Raw genomic sequence first — 26,313 nt, forward strand, 5'->3', positions numbered from 1 at the left:
CACACTTATGCATTTGTAGTAAATACTTTTTTTCTTTTCTTTTTTTTTTTTTTTTTTGGTATCCGGAATATTGAACCCAGGGGCACTTAACCACTAAGCCATATCCCAGCCCTTTAAAATATTATATTTATATATTTATATTTAATGTAGAAATAGGGTCTCATTTGAGTTGCTTAGGTCCTCACTCAGTTGCTAAGTCTGGCTTTGAACTCATGGTCTTCCTGCCTCCACCTCCCGAGCAGCTGGGATTACAAGCAAGTGCCACCATGCCCCACCCATAGTAAATACTTTTAAGTCACTCTTAAATCATTTTGATACTTTTTTAAAGCAGTTAATTAATCGTGAACTTAGAAAAGCCATTGAACTCTTCATTTCTGAATTTATAAATTTATATTTATCGAAATATTATTCTCTTAAGTTTTCTGAGCTGTAGAGGCACCATTGTCAGATCTAGAAGAATAAGAGCATTCCTCGTTTCCAGAAAAATTAGAAGGCACAACTGACTTTGTGTGAACTTTAGAGCAAAAGTCTTTGAATCTTGTTATACTAGGGACCTGGTTAAATCTTCCATCTTCATAGTGATGTGCAGAATCTCATATGTAGTTTATTACTTCATATTTATGTTAAGATTAGATTATACCTTTAATGATATTTAGTGCAGTAGCAGTAAATGTAAACTAACAAATACTGAAGTTTACTTAGTTCTATAATCTGCAAGAAATTCTTAAAATATTTTTGTTATAATTTCTACTTTATTTATGAGGGATTACATGGGGCCAAACCTTTTTAGATCTTTGGAGTATGAATATTAATTTGTGTCAGATTTCTCTTTAGTATTCTCTTTAGTAAGGTTCATGTGGTTTCCTATAAGTGTGAGAACTTTTAGATGTCAATGGACATGAATATTTGTACTAACATGCAAACCACCTTAGTAAGAAGGTATAAATCACTTTAAGAAATGTTTTTATCAGATCCAGATATAGTACGTAAAATAACAAATAATGCCTAGAGAAACAACAATAGCAAAGCGAATACTTTTGGCTGCTACCCAGTCACTGCAATCCTTGGTGTTGTGTGTGGTCTCTGACGCCATTGTCCTGTCTTTTTCTCGTCTATGCTCTCCTATTGTGCCATTGGCAAGGAGTTGAGAAGTTAGTCCATTACTTCTCTGACAAAGCGTGGTACAGTACAATTTCAGATTTTTTCCTACCGCCTCCCTCATAATCATTTTTTTTTTTTGCTTTTTTTTTCCAGTTTGCATGATGCATGTCAGAGCCTGCATGAGATTACAGGCATGTTACAGATGGCTCCATTTCCATTTTAACCTTTAAAGCATATTTAATAATAACAATAAATTTGTATATATTCAGAAAATAATTTTAGGTAATTCCTATGTGTGTTACGTAGTAGTATTATTCTTTAGAACATTTCCTGATTTCTACTTTGCACACTTTGGCATATTTTTGCTCAGTGGGGACTTGACATTTATAGGTACCTTGTTTTTGGTAATGACCTAGACAAGAATGCTTACAAAACTTGATAACTTTTCCTTCAGCTCATACTAGAAATCTTTGAGGCAAAATGAGACAGTGAAGGTGAAGAATTTTTCTCAGTGGTGAGTGCTGATTTGCCTTTTCTCAGTGTTCAGTATTTCTCCATGGAGTCGCTGTGGAACCACCTCTTTCCAGAAATACTGTTCCACAATGTGGCTTGATTTTGATGTCTGAGACTTATTCTGAACGGGTGAAATCAGCAAAGAAGAAAATAGGGTATATCTAGTAAAGTTAGTAACCTGAATGATACTATTGAATTTGTCTTCAAAGTTCTTAAATATATTAGAACTTCTGGCTGTATTGATATTCTAAAAGCCTGTGAACTCATGAAAATTTGAAATAGCAGAATTACAGAGTTCTAGTGTTACCTTTTAATTCTCTGATGGTTCAGATTTCAGCTTTGTCATTTGCTAAAGTGTGTGACATTTGGACATGGTACTCAACTTCTTTAAACCTCAGTTACTCATTTCAAAAGGAAAAAAACAATACCTTCTACCTACAGTTTTATGAAAGTTAGAGACTATGCATGTAAACTTGGAGTTTGAATTGCTACCCTTGGGAAGAATGGAACCCTGATCTTTCAGAGCTCAGAGTATAACATTTCTCAAGTATTTGTAATGTGCTAGACATTGTCTTAAGCACTTTCTGTGCATTTTACTGTTTATTGTTTAAAACAGTTTTAGGAGGTATATATACTGGGTGTACATCCTTGCTTTATAAATTATGAATTCCATTTCAGGACAGTGAAGTCATTTGCCCAGTATTTCCCCAATAGTAAGGGATAGATTCAGGACTCAAACTTGAGATGAGGCTGACTCCAGAAGCTAAGAGATCCAATTCTGTGACTAGCTCCTCATAGAACCATATGAAAGTTCTTTTTAAACTTCCAAGTGCTTTGCAGTCCTAGCTCCAGTTCTTATCTCTAGGAAGACAGTAAAGGAATCATGTTTCGTGCCATATCAGATGTACCTGCTATTGTAAAAACCTCATTTTTTTAGCAACTAATTTATTATTATCCTTCTAAAGAACTTGCTTCCCCCTCAATCAAGACTGTTATATTAAAATCCATAACTTGAATTCATCATTATTGTATCTTTAATAATCATGGGTGGCATTTATTGAGCACTTACTATATGTTAGCTATGCTAATTGTTTTACATGTGCAGTCATATTTAATTGTTAGAGTTAAAAATAGAAAACAGTTGAATGTTTAGTGTTCCCATCCTTCTTGGTCCAGAAATGGCTAGTCTTCAGATCAGTTTGATGACTTAGCCTATAGGTCAGTATGACAGGCATTTGTGTTCTAATTAACATGTAATTAATCTTTCCTTCTAGCCTAGTAAACATGAATTATTAAGTTAATCCCAAATTGGGGAAAATAAAACCTTTTTTCCTATTATCAGATATCTTTTTCTCATGATCTTTTAAAAATTGGTTTTTCTTTAATCATTAATGCTTCATCATTGCCCTTTTCAGAAAATATCACTTTGATAATTTACAACCAAAGAAATAGTTCTTGACCATATAGCTAACATTTATTTATTTATTTATTTATTTTTCTAGCAAGTATAAATTTAATCCCCACTATGTGCCAAAATAAAAAAAAAATCAGAGTTTTCTTTTCTTTCTGTCTTTTCTGCTTGGCAAATTCCTACTAACCCTTTAAAAACTCAGTATAGATAGTTTGCAATTTTGGGATGCCTTTTGTGATGTTTCCAGTTAGATGTTACCTTTTTGCTCCCATTTGATGTTATGCTTGAGAAGAGGTTTCATCATTTGTTTACCTGACTATTTCAGAAGGTCTATCAAGCACAAGAACTACATAATGATAGGCTCCAGATTTTCCCATACCTTGTACATTACCTGGTACATAATAGACATTTTAAAAACAATATTCTTTAATATTCCTACTTCATTTACATGAGGATATGGGATCTTTATAGTTTAATTAATTTGAAAAATATGAAAGTGTACCTTTTATGGTCATAGAAACACAAGATGAACTGTTAATATCTTGCCTTTATATGAATGTTTAGAATTTGGGGTACTTATAGTGTAAATACCAACCCATTAAAACACTTTTTTGCTTGCTAGAGGTAGTAGAAGTAGCTTGCTGGCAGGTGATTAATATCAACTCAGTCATTAGTGGGTAACCACTTCCACAGTCATACATACATATGTACATATACATTCTCTCTCTCTCTCTCTCTCTCTCTCACACACACACACACACACACACACACACACACACACACACACATATGGAGCAAGTTGTCTCCTTAGTGCTCATATTATAGTCATTTCTTATCCTGTTTGAAAAAGACTTTTTTTTTTTTTTGCTTCAAGTGGAATAGATTTCCCACATTGTAATTTTCAAGTAAATAATAAAACATGACATTTATTTTGGGATAGGGTAATTATATGACTAAAATGATTTTTAATAAAAATATAAAGCCTGCATAATTTTTAGCATATAAAAATCCCTGATTTATTTAATATAATTAGATGATAATTTAGACTTTATGTAACTGTTCAATCTGACTCCTCTCAGTAAGACCTGACATTTTATTACTCTTTAAAACCCTGGCCATTTTCTAATTCTTTAATATTTGAAATGGTGCTTTATTACACTTAATACAAGCGGCTCTAACTCTCTACTGTGTCACCATTTATTTTTCTGATAGGAATGATCAGTTGGGGAATCAGGACAGTTCAAATACATAATTTACAATCTACAATACCTTTTCTGGAGGTTTGGTTTTCCTAATAATCAGTTTATTACTTTGTCTTTAATTAGAAATCATACCTTTTTATGCTTTGAGCTGATAGTATATGTTTATAACTTTTTACAAAAGACATTGCAGTAAAGTCATTTTTAAATTGTCACTCATATTTTCAAAACCTGAAATTGTTTTAAGATTTTTAACTTCCAGACAAAAATACTTTGTGTTTGAAGGTAAAGAGAAAAAACAAATCCTCATGCAGCCATTTATTGCTGCCCCATTCTCTTTCTTCCTTTCTACCCACCTTCTGCTTTTGGTAGAGTTTGGTTTCCTTAATATGGTCCTTCTCTATTTTTCCTTTAATATTTATAAGACTCATAATCACTTTAACGTGATGGTTGTTTTCTAGGGAATCTCAAGGAGAACCTATTGAATTAATTTTTTTGTTGATTTTAGGACCTTCCATGTTGAAAGATAGTTTAATCATCTCTGTGGTGATTGTGAAAATGCCCAATGTCTTTAAAGTCTGGAATATTTAGCAACAATCTAATTGGCTTGTTTAAACATTCTGCAGTAAGATTAAACATATCTCTGAATGGATTAATTTAGGTAGTCATTGTCTTGATTTTTTTAATTTTAAAGTAGCAAATCAGTCCTATATCATCAGGGCTGGCTTTCGTTCATTGAATCATTGTTCTCACTCACTTCCAGCCATGACATAATCTAATCCCTGACCACTGATCCTTGGCAGCTATTGTCTAGTGCTAGTCAGGGAGGTAAAAGAGCACAAATGGTGTAGTGAAGTAGGTTCCCCCTTTCTATGGGAGAAATTAGATATATTGCGTAGATTATTTGTAGATTGGCATAGTAAAAAAATTATTGCATCAGTAAAAAAGTTCATGTTTCAAAGTCTTTTTCCAAACAATTTTGACATTTAGCCCACATTACTTAATAGGAGGTACATGTAAGAAAGGACAGTTTGTTACAAGCCACCCCTGTATAAATGCAGGCGCAGTCCTGCTCTATATATTTTAAGTATTTTGGGCTATTGAAAGATAACTGTTAAGATTTATATTTTTTTTCCATATTTATATGATAGTTGCACATTTCTTCTGATTTTTGTGGAACGTAACTATGCAGTTAGCACAGAGAAATACACATGAGGCATGTGAACCTTAAGAACTTTGCCATTGTCAGCTTGTTATTTTAGTTCTGTCAGAGACAATTTCACATTTGTTTTTTTCTCAGCCAGTCATTCACAGGCCTGTTTTTTTCTTTTTAATGTTGCTGGGGATTGAACCCAGGCCCTCACATATGCTAGATGAGTACGCTGACGTGAGCTTCAATCACAAAGCTGACAATTTTTAATTTTACTAAATGAATGTTCACTCTTGGATATGGTCTATATGCTTTCTACATGTCAGCCATAGTGACAGTGAGACAGAACAAAATGAAAACATTTTATTCTCAAAAAGAATATTGAAAAGCAGGTTAGCATTATTAAGTGTATTAATAATTAAGTGTATTAACTTACTTTTGTTCAGATAATTAGAATTTCACATAAGCTGACAGTATAATCTTTATTCTGAATTTTGTCTGTCTACTGGTAATTTTGATTCTTGACAATGGTACAGTGCTTGGTAACATGATACACAACTTTACATTAAAAATACCTTTAAAATGGGTAATATTCTGAAGGTCATAGTTAAGTGTTTCGTGAAGATTAAACCAAAGTGCTATGGAAATCATTCTAATTTTCTCTTGCAGAGAAGGTTGTAAATCCTTAATCTATTAAGGCAGGAGTTTTTTTTTTTTTTCTATAATGAGTTACTACTTTAAAATTTTATTTCCCCCATTTAATTTTGGATCTTGTTTAGTGTTTATTGCCTTATCATTTTTTTGTTTCCATTTTCACTTGTATATGTGTCTTATGAATTCACTTGAATGTTGCAATTCATTTTTACTTTAAAAAAAACATATACTTTCCATTTTAATGCATAATGAATATCTACAGACCCTAATTGGAATTTAACTTGCATTATTTCTGTGTGACATTTCTAAGATAAATTGCTGCTAATGTTTTTTTAATTTTAACAGCCTCAAGTACTACAGCCTTCCAGCAACCTGCCCAGACCCACAGACCACGCCCAGGGAAAACTAATAAAGCCACAACATATCGAGGCCCACAGTGAATGTGCAGTCCAGGGCATGCACCAGAGCAGTGCCCTTCCAGATGGAGGCTTTACACATGGCTTGCAACAAGAAAACAATTATGATTTGGAAAACCGGCCTTCTTCATCAAGCCCACAGTTCAAAATGGATGTAACTAAGAGTGCACCTTCTGAAGCGAACTTGAACATGACCATGAATGTTCAAGAGCCTTATCGTTTGACAAAGAATCAGATTAGTGACATGCAGTTTATACCTACTTCTCTACAGACACCTCCCCAGTTAAGTATAGTAGACCAAGCTAAGAGAGTTGGAAGAGATCAGTCTCCACCGGTGGGCTACCCGTCTCAGCCCAAATCCTTAAAGCTGTTAAAGCCATCCACCTTAAGTTCTTTGGCACCCCCTCCAGATTCTGAATCATCTCCAAGTAGGACTCCCACTTCTAAGAAGTCACCGACAATCACACCATGTAATTCAGCAAAACTTCAGCCAACATCTAGTCAAACAAATCTGGCAAATAATCTGAATCTGAAAACATCTAAGCTCCGTCCCCCTTCCAGCTCTTTCAAACAAAAACAAATAAGCAGCCCCCAACTAGAACCTCAAAACTTCCAGTCCAAGACAAGTATCCCAAGGCCACTAGCACGACAAAAAGAAATCATGCAGAATCCAAATGGCAATTTGCATTCTGGGGATTGTTTGGCCTCTAATCGATATTCTCGTCTTCCTAAACCAAAGATACATTAAGTGCATAGCCATTACCTGCCAATTTGGTTTTTTTTTTTTTTTTTTAAAAAAAAAAAAAAAATCTGTTCTGTAATAGCTTTATGTGCAATTTGCTACCATGTTGGAGGTTCCACTGAAAGCCTGCAACTCCTAAAATTAAAACGTGGAAGCTTCTACTAGTTTGGCTCTTCCATTTTATATCCTGGTTGAAGTATATACCATTTGAGCATACTCGTCTCAGGTAAACACAGAAGTTTGCTTTCCCATCTCAGAAGCCTACAGAAGACTCTAATCATGCTAACCATCCCTCTGCACATCAGCAAAGTAATAATATTTCCCTCAGCAGGCAAGAAGTAGGCTTTGCTGATTTAGACCTGTTGTATCTGTATTAATTGTGGTTATCCGAACCCCAGCTCCTTTCACTCGTTCCTCCTGTGACTGTGGCTACTAATTTAACTCAAGATGTGGTGATGATGGAAGTTGGTAATCTGTAGAGTTCTGGCCAGTGTTTTATATATTTAAAGGTCTATGCAAAAGCTTGTGATGAATAAAGGAGAAGGAGATCAGACTTTTAATGGGAAGACTATGTAAGTTTTATTTTTTTCTTACTGGAATCAGCGAGCTAGTCTTACTGTTTATTTGTTTACTAAATTCCCCAGACTGAAAATGTTCAGTATTATATATAAACCAATTATATGTTGCTTTAACATCTTGTTTTTCATACATACATATATAATTTGTGCTTGTATTGCTACTGGTAAATTTGAAGAGCTTGAGATATACCTTGAAACTTGTACCTAAGGTATATCCATTTGTAACATATGTTGGTGCTAGAATTTTGCTGGCAATTCGGTTTTGAATACCACAGGACTTATGGATCCATCATAACTTGTTTTTTAAGGTTCCACAGCATTTACAGCATTTATTTTAAGTAAGTCTTTATTATAATTATTTATATTTATTGACTTATGTTAATATCTGAAGACTGGAATAGTGGACTTGAAATATTTGCACAAAACTTTGATGGTATATAAATGTCCCATGCATAGGAATTTAAAACTTATTTTCTATGGCAAAACAAGTTAAATATTTTGAGAAAAGTTATAAATTTAAGTAAGACTATCTTGAGAAAGTTGGAATTCATAATAGTTTCACATTTCTGAGTTTCTTAAGTTTCTCTTTTCTGTTGTACATTTGACAATTTCTTGAAAGTTAGATTTCGGAAGAAAAATAGAATTGTAGATGGGAAATAGTGTTTCGTTAAAGAGTATTTCAAAGGGAGTATGCTTATTTATTTTAATGTGCTACAAAAGGTGTCTGTTAAACCCCCAAGCAACCATGTGCATGAACCCAATCATGCTGCAGGCCACTTGTCAGACAATTCAGTTCATTTGCATTCTGTTCTCCCAAATCATGTCATCTTTAGGCTGGTCATGTGTAGCTAATTTAATTGGAATTAATACTTTTCAGACAAATAACCTTACAAGGCCAATTTTTATTTTGATCAGCTGACCAAAAGTATACCAAATGGAATGATGGCCAAAAAAGATAAGTCACTCAAATTCTAGGGATTCCTTCTAAAAATGTACTTTGGTTAAATTATATGCCACTTTATAAGAGAAACAACAGCAAGTGCTTTAGTGGAAATTTCCAAAGAGGTGTTCCTTACCATTTGATGCAGTCTTCCCTTTCTTATCAGAGAACCATTAAGTGAATTTTCCATTCCAGTATACAGAGATTATATCTATAACAGGTGAGCATCACAAATCTAGTATCATACTCTTATACCACAGCACTTCTGCCAGAAAAGTGCTGGAGTTTAGAAAATGCTTTGCATGGTCCAGATATTATTGGTACACAGTCATCCTACATATAAGCAAAGTACTTTTTTTGTGTGAAGGTGAGCTATAATGACCACAGCTATAGATGGACACATTTTGAAGGAGAAAACTGATTTCATATATTGCAAATAGGATGCTATCATACTGTATTTCCCTAAAGTAAAACATACTAATGAATTAGTAGGTTTTTGGTTTATTATTAGAAGTTGGTGTTACTAGAAGACCCTTATGAAATATTATTTACAAGTTGGTCTTATTCCTAGGGGGAAAGTTTTTAATTTATTTTTCATGCTGTAGTCTGAAGGAAATGTCTTTATACATAAAAATGTTGACTCCACTTATTTGTTTATTCTAATATTTTTTCCACTCTTTTTTCTTCCTCCCTGATGTATTTGCGTAATCTTAACTTACTAGTTCAGCTTCTATGTACCTTGGTTGAGCTTCATCTTGACAAAAGAGGCTCATCAATATAATTATGAAGCATAATACATTTAAGAGAAAAATATCTAGGATGCTTACACAAATAACAAAGTATATATCTGCAGTTTTCCTTAAAAGCTGCAAGAATATTATGCTTGTCTGCTCCTTAGAAAATGTTATGTCAGAAATGGAAATGAGTGTAGCTCTACTGAATAATCAGAGATCACCTTCTCAGATTTGGCTTGACCTTTGTTTATTGCTTCTGTAAATCAACTCTGTGCCAAGTACTCCTTCGAAGGAACTTAGATCACTTTTACTTTTGGTATTGGTGAAGATGATGGGAGTAATGAATTCTGAGTCCTGTGGAAGAAGTTCTGTAGGGTTGGTTAAATATCATATTTGTGTAAGAGCAAAAAGTATGCAGAATTATATATTTGGCTATTAATGGATGCATATTGATTTTTTTAAAATAAAGCGTATATTATTGTTATAGGTGCAGATGATTTTAAGACTTTAAGCAAAGGATTATAGAGTTATATCATTTAGAATGTTTCTTAATCACAGAGACCACCTGGTATTTTTCTTTTGGAGTCTCATTTTCATTTGTGCAATATTTCCAGGCAAATAGACTACTGTTCATTGTAGTTTATATAGATATTAGGGAACTTACTAAGTATTTTAACAAGTAAAAATCTGAATATGAAACTAAATTTCAGATTTGCACTTTAAATGAGCTTAATTGCTTGGAGTTGTGCCTGAAATATCAAAATGCCTCCTCTTGGGTGTGGCTTTGTTTAGTGAAATGAATCTCTCTGTAATTGTTGCTGTTTGAAGATATCACTACAGCCTTTCACAGAATTATATTCACAGCATGTCACTTTTCCCATTAAAGCACTATGTTTTCTTCAGATGTTCCATTCTCCCTTTTAGTATTTTATTCAGTGCATCAAAGAGATTATAACCCCCATAGCTGTCACTTCCAAAAGTTCCTGTGGAGTAGATGGTGTTACAGACACAGAGGTGCACTCTCAGTTTCCAAGCAGTTGTCCTGCTGGTTTCCTGGCCTCCCTGGCCCTAGGGATGCACTTTCAAATTACCAATCAGGCCTGCAATGAAGGGTCAATAAGACTGCAGCACCATTTCAGTTTTCAGTTTACATTCCAGCTGACTGTAGTTTTCATGTTGGTAAATTAGTTTGGGTAGTTATGTTTGCATGCTTATGCACACATCTGAAAATTATTTATAGTTGTAATACAAATGATTATCTGATGTTTTTCCTTGGGGATGATGGCCTCACAATTTTTCTTAATTCTGATTCACTTGAATTCTATTTTGCTTTTGTCTTTCCATATGTTCCTTAAAGTTTTCTGCTGCAGCAATTTGAGAGAATACATTTGGATAAATGATTATGATGGTGGACACCAATCTAAAATTATGTTATTAATTAAAGATATATGTCTTAACCTATTTGGGAAAAAACTTCCCACTTTCTTTTTGGTAAAGCATTGCCATAACAAGATTATACTGACCTTGAGAATTTAAAGTCTCTAAATCAAGACTAACTAAAACAAAAATAATATCTACTATTGTGGTTTCCATTGATTTAAAAAACCAATTCAAGTCATACTGTATATTAGAATTTGCTTGTAAAATGGATTATAAAAACCAATGTAAAGTCCTTTCCTGAAAAAGTTGGCATAGTAAATAAAAAATAAACTTCATAATTATAAAAATTCTCTTGTCCTTCTCAACGTTGCCTTCTTTAGTTTATATTTTCTCAATGTTTTCTTTCCACAAATATATAAATACTGTTTATTTAGTTAATTTTGTTTTACATACTCCCCTTCACATACACACCACACCTCCAGCCCTGATGGGTGAGTAGGAATTGAGGAACGTTTTCTTCTTTTGTTTTCACAGTTTCAGTCAGTGATCTAGTGCTTCAGTTTTTACTTTAATATCTGCTTTATCTTAGGAAAATATTTAGACAATGGGTATTGAATATTTGAAAAACCAGTGCCTTGGATTAGAATGCAGTAGAAGGGGGGAAACATTTTCATTTTAATTATTTTGTTTTACTATTTTTAAACATCACATGTATAGAATACCCTGAATCAAGAAAGGTGTTTAATGAAGTTTTACATAATTGGGGAGGGGAGGCAGGTAGGAAATCTATTTTTTAAATTTTCCTATTTATTCAAATGTAATAATAAAATATAAAAGGTGGATACACGTGTACTGGGAAAATGGTTACATACGTGCTGGAAAAAGTGTGATTGAACGTACATGAGTAATAAATTCCATAATGGCATTAACTGCCTCTTAAAATATCTATATCCAAAACTAAGACCATGTAAGTTATTAGTAAGTCTTACTTATAGTGAGTCAGATTTTTTTCCTTTTTTTTTTTTTTTTTTTTGCTCATCAAGTGTGACCATTTTAGTTTCTTCATATTGCTATTGATTCTACATGTAACATTCTGAAAATCTTTTTCCCCTGCAGAAAAGTCAGTTGAGCGAAAGGTAATGATTCTGGCTTCTTCCTTTGCTAATTGGGTGTAAGTAGTTTGGGTGAGATGGCTTAAATGTGCCACTTTGGGGGGTGTACAGAAGTGAAAATGGTAGAGTCCTGGCCTTGGAGCTTATGAACCCACCAGTGTTTTTGTTTGATTGGTTTTGGTTGTTTTTGCAGTGCTGCGGATAGAACCCAGGGCCTGCCCATGCTAGGGGAGCTCTCTATCACTGGGAAACACACCAGCCCCACAACTGGTTTTAAATGACACCATTTTCTTCAGAACCTAGCCTTTCCCATGTGTTCCCTGCTCATCATTTTCCTTTGAATGCAACAGTAAAACTCTTTTGCTAACTTTCTGCATTCATTTTCATTTTATTTTAGGCTTGAATTCCCTTGCGTTTTTCTCATCTTTGGTTTTACAGTGTTTATTCTTGGTTGGTTGCATGCCTTCATCTTCCTCTGAAAACCTGGCCTTCTGTAATCTAATTTTATGCAAGAACTCCTCTAGCCATATAAGATATTATTAAATCTGCTTTCTGCTTTAGGTTCTTAGAATTTAATTTGAGGATTCTCAACTATGCTAAGCCACCTTCCCTTTTACAGTCTTAGCTCATATGTTCTTACTTCCAAGCTTTGTTTCTTTCTACCCCATTCTCTTCTATAGACAAAATCCAAATATTTTGAAATATCTGGTGTTTTATGCCATTGGATCCCTGAAGAGATTCTTAGGTCTTGCACAGGAGGCTTTCCTTTATCGAGGAGTATCCCCACCCCCTATACTACCACCTCCACAACCCTCATGTTGGCATCTGTTCTGTGCAAAAATGGGACGAACTCAGAAACTTCCCCATAGGCACTTTCCTGATTTCTCATAAAAGTGATATTGCTAATTTCCAGGTCTCAAAACATGACCTGTTATTTTACCCTTATCTGGGTAAATTCACACCTGTTCTATGTGAATTCTTTGGTCGGTAATATTTTGAGTATAGAATGGATATCTTCTGTAGCAAAAGCACATCTCAAATGTCGATCTGCTAAAGTGAAAGAAAGGTTAACTATACTACTTTCGTTTCCCACAAGAAATGTCATTAATGCCATTTCTATCAGATCCTATAAAGAAACTGCATGCACATTTTCACTGGAAAATGTCCATAGCACTATTTCTCTTATCACCAAACTAGAAAGAATTAAAGTATCCTACACGTTAAAATGTGTAAATAAGTTGCTGAGTGTGGAATACTACAAGTAAAATAAGTGAAAAACAGATAAAATCAAAAGTGTGATCAATATTGAGTCAAAAAGAAAGTCAAAAAAACTAGGGACTATTCCCCTTCATATAGTGTTCAAATTGGGCGAAACTCACTGCCTTGTTTATAGATGTTGACACAGCTCATAAAAGTTTAATGAAAGAAAAGCACCATCACAAAATACTGAGGACCAGGAATTATAAAACTATACAACTATAGGTAGGTGAGTTTACCAATGATATCTGAAGTCAAGAATCTCAGAGGATGCAACCTTTTAACCAAGAAAGCAAGTGAACCAAAAGCCTGAAGTGGAAATTAGAAACTACTGATTGCATCTGAAACACAAGTCAAATTAGACACACACAGACTTGGAATTCATAGTGGTAGAATACACACTTTGATTAAATGAAAGAATAGATACACCACAAGTGCTTTCCTCCATTATTCCCTCATCAGATGCTGCAGGAGGTACCTTTCCCAGACAAACATGGGAGACTTCCTGTAAATGAAGGGAACAAAATTCCTTTCATGAATGAAGTATACCGGGGGGTATGGTGGAGGGGGGGTTCACACGGGCACATGCCCATGTGGCCCATGCAGTGGGGCATGCCATAGTGTAGATGTTCTGTCTTTGTGCTCCTCCGCTATGAGTTCTAAACAAAAACCTGAAAGTCAAAGCAATCCTTCTGCCTACTGGAATGTTCCAGCCAACATTCTCAATAAGAAAGAGTATTACTGTTTTGGAAAAGAGACCTTATTCAAACAAAGAAGTAAAAATGTCAGGGAGCTAATGCACCTAAAGGGCCTAGTTCTTCTAAACGTAAAGAGAGGTAGGTCAGGATAACAATGTATTTGTAGAAAATCAACAGATGCAGATAGACTGAAAAGGAAAAAAAGGTTTTAAAGGGGAGGAATTATAAAACTAATCATCTGATTCCCAACAATCAAAGAAGCCTGGAAAATAAAGTTAAGGCATTTGAAAGAATATAGAATAAAGACACAAAAAGCAGAGATGATGTAGGGAAATACAATTTCAAATTTTGTTTTTGCATACTGATTATATAATAACAATCTTAAAATTTTAATAGTTTAATTAGTTTATCTTTTTGCCATTTGAGCATTTTTATATAACTATCACGTGCAATTATGAAACACTATGATTTACTTTTACCAATTATTGAAATTCTATTTTTTTCTTCTTAACCTACTAATTAGAATTCTCCAAATATGTTTCAATGATGGTAGTTGTAGCCATGCTTTCCTTTAAATACAGACATTGGTTATTACTTGTAAATAGCTATTTTTATGGAAGAATTCTTCCATATTTAATTTTCTAAATGTCCTATATTGACAAGAGTTATAAATTAGTAAGGGATGTTGAATTTTATCATATCTCTTCACAATATTATGGTTTTGATCATAAGTTTTTCTTACCTTAGCACTTTTAAAAAAAATATTTTTTAGTTGTTGTTGGACCTTTATTTTATTCATCTGTATGTGGTGCTGAGAATCGAAGCCAGTGTGTCACACATGCTAAGCAAGCGCGCTACCGCTGAGCCACAACCCCAGCCCTACCTTAGCACTTTTTAAAATTATTTTTGGGGGATTACCAGAGATTGAACTCAGGGGCTCTCAACCGCTAAGCCACATCCCCAGCCCTATTTTGTATTTTATTTAGAGACAGGGTCTCACTGAGTTGTTCAGCGCCTCACTTTTTGCTGAGGCTGGCTTTGAACTTGAGATCCTTCTGTCTCAGCCTCCTAAGCCACTGGGATTCAGGTGTGGGCCACAGCGCCTGGCCCCTTAGCACTTTGATGGGATGAATTATATGACTACATTTTCTCTCAATAAAGTATATTGAATTTCTTGAATATGCTTTTTTGTTTAAGTATTTAGTTTCATGAAGCAATCAAGACTAAGGTTCAGGATTGGGGGAAGAATCTTGTCTCTTTTTTTTTTTAATATTTATTTCTTTTAGTTATTGGCGGACACAACATCTTTGTTTGTATGTGGTGCTGAGGATCGAACCCGGGCCGCACGCATGCCAGGCGAGCGCGCTACCGCTTGAGCCACATCCCCAGCCCAGAATCTTGTCTCTTACTGAGGACATTATTTGTCCTTTCTCTCTCTGGGCGCTGGCCAGTCACTCTGTTTACTAGATTGGTGGGCATTGGAAAGGTTTCCCACACTTGGAAATCCTGGGGAGGAACCACATCAGATTTTTTTTTATTAGAGCTTTATTGTTATACCTAGTAGTAGGGTTCATTTCCACAAACTCATACATGCATGGAGTTTGATTTCAGTTCATGAACCCTCTCATTTCCCTCCCTGCTTTTCTTCCCAGCCTCCCTCCTTTTTCCCATTCTCTTTCCTCCACTCTTCTGGACTTCCTTCTGCTGGCCTATTAATTTATATTTGGTTATTTCTACCTATGCATAAAGATGAAGTTCCCTGTCATATATGTACAGAACATTTTATAAGAGTTCATACTGCATTTTCTTCCCTCACCCATGGCTTTACTCTGCCTCTTGATCTCTACATACTATCCTTCTCTCTCCCTTTCCTTTCTTTTACTCTTCTTCCTTATATGAGATAAAACATGGCCTTATGAGTTCAAGTATCTGGTTTGGTTCCATAATTAAGCTATTGTGAATTGGGCTGCTATAAACAGAGGCAGCTATATCGCTATAGTATGCTTGTTGTAGATCTTTGGGGAAAATACTAAGGAGTGGGATAACTGAGTCATACGGTAGTTCATCCCTAGTTTTTTGAGGAATCTCCACACTGCTTTTCAGAGTGGTTGTACTATTCTTCAGGCCCACCAACAATGCATAAATGTACCTTTTCCCCCAGAACCTGGACAGCATTTACTACTCATACTCTTGGTCATTGCCCTTCTGACTGGGATGAGATGAAATCTTAGTGTAGTTTTGATTTGCATTTCCCTGATTGTTAGATATGTTGAACATTTTTTCATATATTTGTTGGCCATTTGTGTTTTTTCTCTTCAGAAGTTTCTGTTTAGTTTGTTTGCCCATTTATTGATTGGGTTATTGGGTTGTTGGGTTTTTTTGTTTGTTTTTGTTTTTTTTGGTGTTAACTCTGAATTCTTCATGTATTCTGGATATTAATCTATCAGGAGAGTAGCTGGCCAAGATTTTCTCCCATTCTATAGGCGCTCTCTTCATACTCTCATCATTTCCTTTGCTGCACAGAAGTTTTTTAGTTTGATGACATCCAACTCATTGATTCTTGGTTTTATTTCTTGTGTTTTGGGAGTCTTGTTAAGGAAGTTGGCACCAGAACCTGTATGATGGAGCGTTGGCCCTATGTTTTCTTCTAGTAGTAGTAAAATTTCTGGTCTAATTCCTAAGTCTTTGATACATTTCTATTTGAGTTGTATGCAGGGTGAGAGATAGGGGTCTAGTTTTATTTTTCTACCTATAGCTTTCCAATTTTCCCAACACCATTTGTTTGAAAGGCTGTCTTTTCTCCAAAATGTAAATTGGCATCTTTGTCAATTATCAGATAGCTATAGGTATGTGGATTTGTCTCTTGTATCTTCTATTCAGTTCCATTAATATTCATGTCTATTTTGATGTCAATACTATGCTGTTTTTGTTACTACAGCTCTGTAGTATGATTTTCAGATCAGGTATTATTATACCTCCTACTTTGCTTTTCTTTCTTAGTATTGCTTTGGCTATTCTGAGTCTCTTATTCTTCCAAACGAATTTAAAAATTATTTTCTCTAATTTCGTGAAGAATACCATTGGTATTTTGATGCAGATTGCTTGGAATACAGATATACTGCTTTTGAGTAGTATGGCTATTTTGACAATCTTAATTCTTCCTATCCAAGAACATGGCATGTTTTCATCTTCTAAGTTCTTCGATTTTTTTCTTCAATGTTCTATAATTTTCATTGTAGAGCTCTTTTGCCTCCTTGGTTAGATTAATTCCCCTGGTGGTTGTTGTTTTTGTTTTGTTTTGAGATTATTATGAATAGGATTGTTTTCCTTGTTTCTTCCTTGGCTGAATCTTGGTTTTCAAACAGGGAGTGTCAGTTTTGTCCACACAGAGAAGCCTTCTTATATGAGGTGACCTTCTACTCAGCAGTGGGGTCGGGATGAGCTTGTTCATGTATGGCTAATCGAAAGTGACCCAGGTGTGCCTGTCACTGCTTATCAAGTTGCCACTCTCAGCATCCCACTTATATGGAAGACAAGGGAATACATAATTACAGGTAGGCAATGACTTACATGTTTAAAATGTGGGTACAATACCAATCTGATCCATAAACTCCTAAGGAGACAGAATGAAAAAGAGGGAAGTGACTTTTATCATTCATTGTATTAATATTTCCTTTTTCTCTCCAAAGATTAAGGGTCTAATAATAGCTATATCAAATGTCACCCCCTCAACAAATCTGCCTTGTTTCCCATATTTAAAATTGTAAAACCATTCTGCTTATCCCAAATTTATCTCTTTTTAACTTACTATTAATTCATTTAGTGTGTGTAATGTTTAATATGTTTCCTCTTTCATTAATTCATAAGCATTATAAGGGCAGGATTTTTGTTAGTTTTGTTCACTTGAAATAGCACATAGCACATAGAAGACATTTGGTAAATATTTAAAAGAATAAGTGAACAGAAGTAGATAGTACTGAAAATTGTGTATACTGCCTACACATGTGGATATATGTGTGTTCCTACATAATGGTCCCTTGATATCATGAGGGATTGATCTCGGTACCCCCATGGCTATCAATATCCTCAGATGTCCAAGTCTTTATGTAAAATGGCATAGTACTTACATATAACCTACATGTATGTTCCTGTGTAGGTTGTCATATCTAGATTATATATAAAACCTAAAATAATGTAAACGTTATCGAAAGTAGTTACACAATATTGCTAATGCCTAATGCTATATAAACATTACTGAAAGAGTAGTTACATGATATTGTTTAGGGAATAATGAACAACAACAACAAAAACCTGTACAAGTTCAGGACAGATACAGCCAGCCAACCTAACTACACAGTACAAGTCAGCAACAACCTAACATCTCTAATATTTTCAATTCTAGGGTAGTTGAATGTTCATATGCAGAAACCAAGGATATGGAGGGCAGACTGTATATGCGCACTGAACATCTATGTATATTTTGCATATTAATCTAAGAGTTATATTTTTACTTAGTATCTACATACATTGTACATAAATAATTGGTAAATTTTTAAATTATTTTTGGTGCAGTTTAACCCAAAATATATGTAATATCTAACCTAAACTTAGCAGTACCTTGGGTATGTTTCTCTTAAGGGGGATAATTGTTAAGGGAATTATAGGGAAAATGACTCCAACATTGATTGATATATGATTTTTTTTTCTTCTTTGCCACTTTGCATTAATGGCATATAAAACTTGTAAGAAATCTATTTTTCCAGGACTCTGGAAAGATCACCAGATTGCATGTAGAGAGAAAGTCTTGCTCTTTTTCTAAAATACAGTTACCCTATTGCAGGCTATTGTGAAAACATCAACTAATAGAATAATCAAGAAGACTTTGAAAAGTTAGGCTACTTCAGGCAGGGATCTTCCAGAGAAGATATGAGGGAATGGAGTTAATAAAAGAATTAGCTAGCATAGATAGCTCTAGTAAGAGGGTTCTCTTCATTGTCATGGGCAAGAAGGGACATTTGTAGCACGGCAAATGAGAAAATTATGAAAAAAAATTGCCTAGTTAAGTAAATACAGAAGAGCAGGACTGACATTTTTATACCACATTGTCCATTTGAAAAAAAAAAAAAAACCTTTCTTTTTTTTTTTTTCTTACAAACTTAATTTTCTCAGTGGAGAAAGGTTCAAGTTAAACTATTTTTTTTTCAAAATTAAAAGTGAGCCATGAGGCCACCTGGAGCCTGTCCTAGTTGAGTGCTGACCTGCTACGCTCTAGTAGCTCTGCGATGAGCGACCTGGAAAGACTGGAAACAGCCATGTCCTAGCAGGATGAGAGGTTACCATCAGATAACAACGAAAAGGAAGTGAAGTCTAATGAAGAGCCGTTGTTAGGAAAGAGTGCTTGCCAATTTGTCATATTTCCAATTCAGTACCCCGATATTTGGAAAATGTATGAACAGGCACAGGCATCCTTCTGGACAGCAGAAGAGGTTGACTTTATCAAAGGATCTCCTTCACTAGAACAAGCTTAAATCAGATGAGAATTATTTTCTCTCTCATATCTTAGCTTTTTTTTTTGCAACCAGTGATGGAAATGGAAATGAAAATTTGGTGGAGAGCTTTAGTCAGGAGGTGCAAGTTTCAGAGGCTTGCTGTTTCTATGGTTTTCAAATTCTCATAAAGAATGTTCACTCAAAGATATACAGTTTGCTAATAGATACTAGAATCAGAGATCCCAAGAAAGGGAAATTTTTATTTAATGCAATTAAAACAATGCCATACGTTAAGAAAAAAACAGACTGGGCCCTGTGATGGATAGCAGATAGAAAGTCTACTTTTGGGGAAAGAGTGGTGGCCATCAGTGCTGTGGAAGGAATTTTCTTCTCAGGATCTTTTGCTGCTATTTTCTGGTTAAAGAAGAGAGGTCCCATCCCTGGACTCACATTTTTCAATGAGCTGATCAACAGAGATGAAGAACTTCTCTATGACTTTGCTTGCCTAATGTTTCAGTACTTAGTAAATAAGACTTCAGAAGAAAAGGGTGAGGGAGATCATTGTTAATGCTGTCAAAATTGAGCAGGAGTTTTTAACAGAAGACTTGCCAGTTGGCCTCATTAGGATGAACTGTGTTTTGATGAGCCAGTATATTGAATTTGTAGCTGAAAGATTACTTGTGGAACTTGGATTCTCAAAGGTTTTTCAGGCAGAAAATCCCTTTGATTTTATGGAAAACATTTCTTTAGATGGGAAAACAAATTTCTTTGAGAACAAGTTTCAGAGTATCAGCATTCTGCAGTTTAGAAACTACAGAGAATGTCTTTACCTTGGATGCAGATTTTTAAAATCCTCCCCCACTGAAAGGCCTTATAACCTGTAATTGGTAAATGAAAGTCTATTTTTCTCTACTTACAAACAACAACAACATATTTACTCTAAAGACATGGGAATTTTATCAAAAGGAAATCTAAAAACAAATTTTAATTACATTGAATTCGTATAAATACACTCTAATTTTCCTGTACAGTAAGAGTTGCTTTTTGTGTTGTTACTAGAATATATTGGGATGTAGGGCCAGATATGGGTTTCAGGTTCTGCCCTTACTCCTTTTTGTCACTCTTGGCAAATAAATTAATCTCTGTAAACCTCAGAGTACTTATTTTAAAAATAGGTATAATGATAGATCCTAAATTCATAGAGTAATATGAGGATTAAGTGCTTAGTTAGTACTACCACCACTACCACCACCACTATCGTTATTATTATCGTTATTGATAGGGTTAATTGTAGTGATATTATAACATGTCCTCTCCCCCAAATAATTATGATTCTAGATCCTAAGATCTAGAAATAATTAGATCCCTATATTTTTACTATTTTGGGGAAGAATGTAAGAATTACCTTAGAAAGATCATAATTATCATCCACATGAGAATAACTTCCTTGAATTTCTCAGTAGAAATGAAATTTAGTTCTTAGTCGCTTTAGGAAGGATACTCATGGAGTAGAATCTGGAGGTTATCATGGCAGTTGACCTTATAAGCAAAATGATTCTTCTACTTCAGAATTAAAATGGTAACTGTTGCTAAATTTAGTCCTGGAATGTTTAGAACCAGGATGAATTGGCTAGAATAGCATTTCCCAAAGAATATTCTCAGAGCCATTAGCCCCTCTAGATGTGTGTGTGTGTATGTGTGTGTGTGTGTGTGCGCGCGCAAGAAAAAAGAATTCGGAGGTCAGATGAATTTGGGAAATGCTGTACACTGCATCTTTCTAGAATGTGCATTTAGTACCTCAAAGACTGAGAAAGTCTATAGTCCAGACACTAATCTCTCCTTGTACATTCCAAACATACTCAACACAGATCTGTTTTTCACCTGTTAAGATCCCCTCAGCTAGTTTTCCTCAAAACATACCATGGGAAAAGCTGCCTAGAATCATTTCTACAAACAGGAAATGGACTAAGACAGGGAAATTTTGGTAGGGATTATTGAATCATTTCAGATTTGTATCAAGCTGAGGAAGGTACCCAAGACTGATTTCAGCTTCATTTCTTAATATTCTTAAAATTCTTTTATGCTATTAAAAAAATAAATAGAAGTGAGCCATGTGAAGTCTAGGATAAACTTGGTGAAGATTGCATTAGTCATTTGTATTTGCTTCAATACAGAATAAAATGGAATTAATGTAAGCTTTTTCCAGTCTGTGAGGTCCTGCAGTGTATCCTGCAGATATACCCTCACCTATACTTTTGATGTCCCCATTTAATGGCATTTTCAATCTTGGCATTCTAAGTACATGTAAGGATTAATCTCTTCCAAACTCATTAAAAACCAGAATGCTGGAAGTTGTGTTTCCGGTTTGTTGTTTTTATAATTGTACTTAAGTTTGCTAAGTCACTATTGTGCATAGCAGGGTGTAGTAGAAGTACAGCAAATCAAGTTTTGCATAGAACATTCACATTTACAGGAATACTCACATTTAGAGATTATGAACAAAACCGTGCTTTTGTCCCACTTTTAAAAAGTAAAGCAATAGAATCACTATGTGTGCTTCACTTTCTATTAAATATGAACAGCTGAGTATATAAGAGGCTCATTCAGTGGGTCAAGAGACAACACTATGAATACTTGTGTATATGTGGTCAAATCTAGATGCTAGTGGGAGTTGGACCTCTGATCCTGACCTGAAGAGAGGACTTATTCATTACATAAATTAACAGAGAGGGGGGATGTGGGTCTGCGTTCTATCTGTTGACAAGTAAAATGAGCAATTCATTAGTTTTTTGGTTGTCTGAAAAAAATATATTTTTATAAGAAATTAAAAATACAAAAATTGATTTAAATATAGTCATAATGTCAGCATCCAAGTTGAATAGACCAAACACATGAACATGAACTAGAAATAAAGGATATCTGAACAATATAGTAGATTTATTTACTACAACATTGATTTTTGGATTCTATGAACCAAAAAGGTCTTATTTTCAAGACAAAAAATGGAGTAATTTAGAGATTTCTAAAATTCAGCTGTTAAGTAAAACATAAAAAATCACATAAGCACTGGGCAAGGTGGCACATGCCTGTAATCCTAGTGACTCAGGAGACTGAGGCAAGAGGATTGTGAGTTCGAAACCAGCCTCAGCAAAAGTGAGGTATTAAGCAACTCAGTGAGACCCTGTCTCTGAATAAAATACAAAATAGGGCTGGGGATGTGGCTCAGTGGTCGATGCCCCTGAGTTCAATCCCCAGTACAAAAAAAAAATAAAAGTATATAAGCTATATTATCTGACTGTAGAGGTATAACTATTGAATTACTATAATTTATAAGGCATATCTGACTATAGTGCTAAAAAGAGAATAGAATAAAAATATAAAAATTATACTGATTATGACAGAACTAGAAAATAATACTCATATCAAGGAGATTATAACAAAAAAATTTTAATTGAAAGGTTTATAAGAACAGACACTGCTGATGATTATTAAATGAAGCCCAAGTGTTTGATGAGGCAAACTAATAGTATTAAACTCTTCTTTTATAAATTAAAATAAATTTAATAAATGGGCTAAAGTTGAAATCCAAGAATTGGGAAATGTAATTTTTTAAAAAGCAGCTGAAGATAACAAATGAAATTACTATGAATAAGTATAGATGTGATAAAATTAAAACAGAAATAAATAAGTAGACTGAACATTGAGTGGTTAATTGAATAAAGCATCCTAAGTGGCTGTGTAGTCTTTCTGATGTGGGGATTATCATTTGAAAAGCAAAAATTTTCTACTTCCTGCCTACATACTATATTTCTCTTCCCCCAAATGAGTACCCATCCTAGTGGTTTATTATCTACACTTTGAATCTAACTTCTGCCAGTTTAAAGTGTGAAAAAAAGATATATAGTTTTGTTTTTATCTCTTCAGATATACATCACATACTTTAGAACTTTCTTTTTAAAATTCACTATTGAGTGTTTTGAAAGATATTCACAGGGTTGTTCAATCAGCACCTCCAAGGAGCATCCTGTAGGCGTTAGCAGTCGTTCTGTATTTCTCCTTCCTGCTTGTATCTGGGTTTCCACTATTTTACTTTTTGTTTCCACAGGTTTGCCTGTCCTGAACAGTTTATTCGAATAGAATCAGATTAGAGTGGCATGTTGGCACTTGGCCTCTTTCATAAACATTTTAGCATAATGATTTCAAGACTCATCCATACTTTGTATGTATCATCTCTCTCTTCATTTTTAGGAATGAATCGTGTTCTATTGGTTGGCTGTACTATACATGTTCATCCATTTGTCGCTTAATAGACATTTAGATTATTTCTACTTTCTGCTATTAGATATATAGATATATAGATACTGCTATTAGAAATGCTTACACGTTTTATGTGCGTATGTTTTTTATTTTCGTGGACACTACCTAGAAGTTGAAGTTTCAGGTCATATAGTAAGTGTATGTTTCACTTTTTCAGGAACTGCCTGTTTTCCACAGTGGCTGCATATTTTTACATTCCCACCAACAATGTCTTAGGCTTCTAATTTCTCCAAACTTTGTCAACATGTTATTGTCTGTCTTTTTGATTAGAGCCATACTAGTGAGTGGGAGGGAAGATATTATCTCATTGTGGTTTTGATTTGCATTTTCATAATAACTAATGATGTAAAGTGCTCTCAAGTGCTTATTGGCCATCGTTCTATCTTCTTTGGAGAAACGTCTAGTGAAATTCTTGGTCCATTTTGGAGGGATGGGAGATACTGGGGATTGAACTCAGGTGCACTCTACCACTGAGCCACATCTCCACCCCTATTTTGTATTATATTTAGAGACAGGGTCTTATTGAGTTGCTTAGTGACTCACTAAATTGCTGAGGCTGGCTTTGAACTCATGATCCTCCTCCTGCCTCAGATTTACAGGAGTGTGCCACTGCACCTGGCCTCTTGGTCCATTTTTAAAGTAGGTTATTTTTGTTTTTTTTAAAAACAAAAGTTGTAAATGTTATTTACATATTCTGGATATATGTGTATATTTTTTTCAAAATTTTTTATCTCTTGTTTTAAAGCAAGATCACAAAGATTTATATGTATGTTTAAGAGTTTTGTAGTGTTCGCGCTTACATTTATTTTTAATTAGTTTCTTCATTTACTTAATGGTTATGGTGATTGGCAACTCTTACATTTAGATATATGAACCATTTTCATTTGTAATCTATTCTTGCACATATGCTGGGTAACAAGTCAGCTTTATTATTTGCATTGGAGATCCAGCTTTCTCAACACTGTTTGATGGAAAAAATTCCTCTTCCCATTGAATTGTTTGAATACCCTTGTTGAACATGAGATGTGAAGAAGTAGATATGTTTATTTCTGAACTCTAAATTCTATTCCATATTTCTGATCTTATGGTATCCCCACATAGTCCTCATTAATGTAGCTTGTAGTAAGTTTTTAAAATCAGGAAGTATATACCCTTCAACCTTGTTTGTTCAGTTATTTTGGCCTGTTGTTAAACCCTTGCATTTCCCTATGGATTTTAAGATCAGCTTGCAAATGTCTGGACAAACACCAGGTGAGACCGTCATTGTGATTGTGTTGCATCTGTTGACCCATTTAGTGTGATTGTTCTCTTAACCACATTGCATCCTCTTATCCATGAAAACAGACTGTCTCCCCTTTCTTCACTGCCTCGTGGTTTTTCATGCACAAGTTTTGCACTTCTTTTGTTAAATTTATCCCTCAATAGTTTAGTCATTGTTAATTTCATTTTTGAATTATTACTAGTATACAGAAATACAACTGATTTTTGTGTACTGACTTTGTGTTTTGCCACTTTGTTGAACTCATTTGCTAGCTCTAATGGTTTCTTTTAAAAATGTTTCAAGATTTTCTATATACACTACCATGTCATCTGCAAATACAGATTGTTTTACTGCTACTTTTTCAGGATGCTTGTTGTTTCTTTGTTGTTGTTGTTTTTTCCCCCTCTATTTATTGCCCTGGATACAACCTTCAATACAATGAATAGATATAGTAGAAAGAGTAGGCATTCTTGTCTTATTCTCCATCTTGGGATGTTTTCACCATTAATTATGTTGACAGTGTTGTTCGTTGGGGTTTTTTTTTTTTTTTTTTGGTTTGTTTGTTTGTTTTGTTTTAATTATTGTCCTCCCTATCAATTTGAAGACATTGTTCTCTCTTCTTAATTTGGTAAGTGGTTTTATCTTGAAAGCATTTTGGTAAGTGCTTTCTCTGCATCTACTTAGATGTCATGTGAAGATATTTATTATTTATTTTATTAAGGTGATACTATCTTGATTGATTTTTGGATGTTGTAATCCTAGGATATAATCCTCTTGGTCACAGTGTACAATCCTTTTGGTTTGTTGCCACATTCCATTTGCTAGTATTTTATTGGGATTTTTCATAATGAATGTTTGTCTGCAAATTTTTTTCCTTTCATGAATTTAGTCTGATTTTAGTCTTAGGATAAAAATGGTCTCTTAGAAACTGAAAGGTGTTTTCTGCTCTTCTGTTTTACAGTGTCTGGTGAAGTATTTGTTTAATTTTTGAATATTTGGTAGAACTCATCAGTGATGCCATCTAGTCCGGGACTTTGAGTGACATTTTTGTTGTCTTAGGTATATTCAGATTTTCTTTTTTCTCGTGAGTTCATTTTGATGTTTTCTATTATTGTAGGAATATGTCTTTCTTCATTGGAAGAACAGAGTCACGTAGTATTCAGGTGATTAAACTTGTGGTAGTCACATCACTCAATCTGTTAGCATTTAAGTGTTCATAGTATTCCCGTATAATCCTTTTATTTATATAATGTTGTTTATAGCAGCTCCTTTCTTAGTCGTTATTTTACTAATTTGAATTTTTTTTCTTTTCCTTAAGTCAGTCTGCCTAAAGATTGGCCAATTTTGTTGCTTTTTCAAAT

At 34.4% G+C, this 26,313-nt stretch overlaps 1 protein-coding gene and 1 pseudogene across 6 annotated transcripts in view; both read left to right on the plus strand.

Moving 5' to 3' along the window:
• The window catches only part of Ccser2 (coiled-coil serine rich protein 2), a 149,460-nt gene extending 138,292 nt beyond the window's left edge, over nt 1-11,168 (plus strand). For 2 of the 6 annotated variants that reach the window (XM_048801674.1, XM_048801676.1), the window contains exons 11-12: nt 1,142-1,181; nt 6,374-6,704. In XM_048801674.1, the coding sequence (XP_048657631.1) occupies nt 1,142-1,181; nt 6,374-6,437 (104 nt within the window). In that variant the 3' untranslated portion in view covers nt 6,438-6,704. Of the gene's footprint in view, nt 1-1,141; nt 1,182-6,373 lie in introns of all 6 variants that reach the window. The other 4 variants (XM_048801677.1, XM_048801675.1, XM_015500065.2 and 1 more) reach the window with 2 other exon arrangements.
• Nucleotides 11,169-17,131: 5,963 nt separating this feature from the next.
• Nucleotides 17,132-20,610, plus strand: LOC125616420 (annotated as a pseudogene).
• The last annotated feature ends 5,703 nt before the right edge of the window (nt 20,611-26,313 follow it).

This window comes from Marmota marmota, unplaced genomic scaffold (genome assembly GCF_001458135.2).
Source record: "Marmota marmota marmota unplaced genomic scaffold, marMar, whole genome shotgun sequence".
Lineage (NCBI taxonomy): Eukaryota > Metazoa > Chordata > Mammalia > Rodentia > Sciuridae > Marmota > Marmota marmota.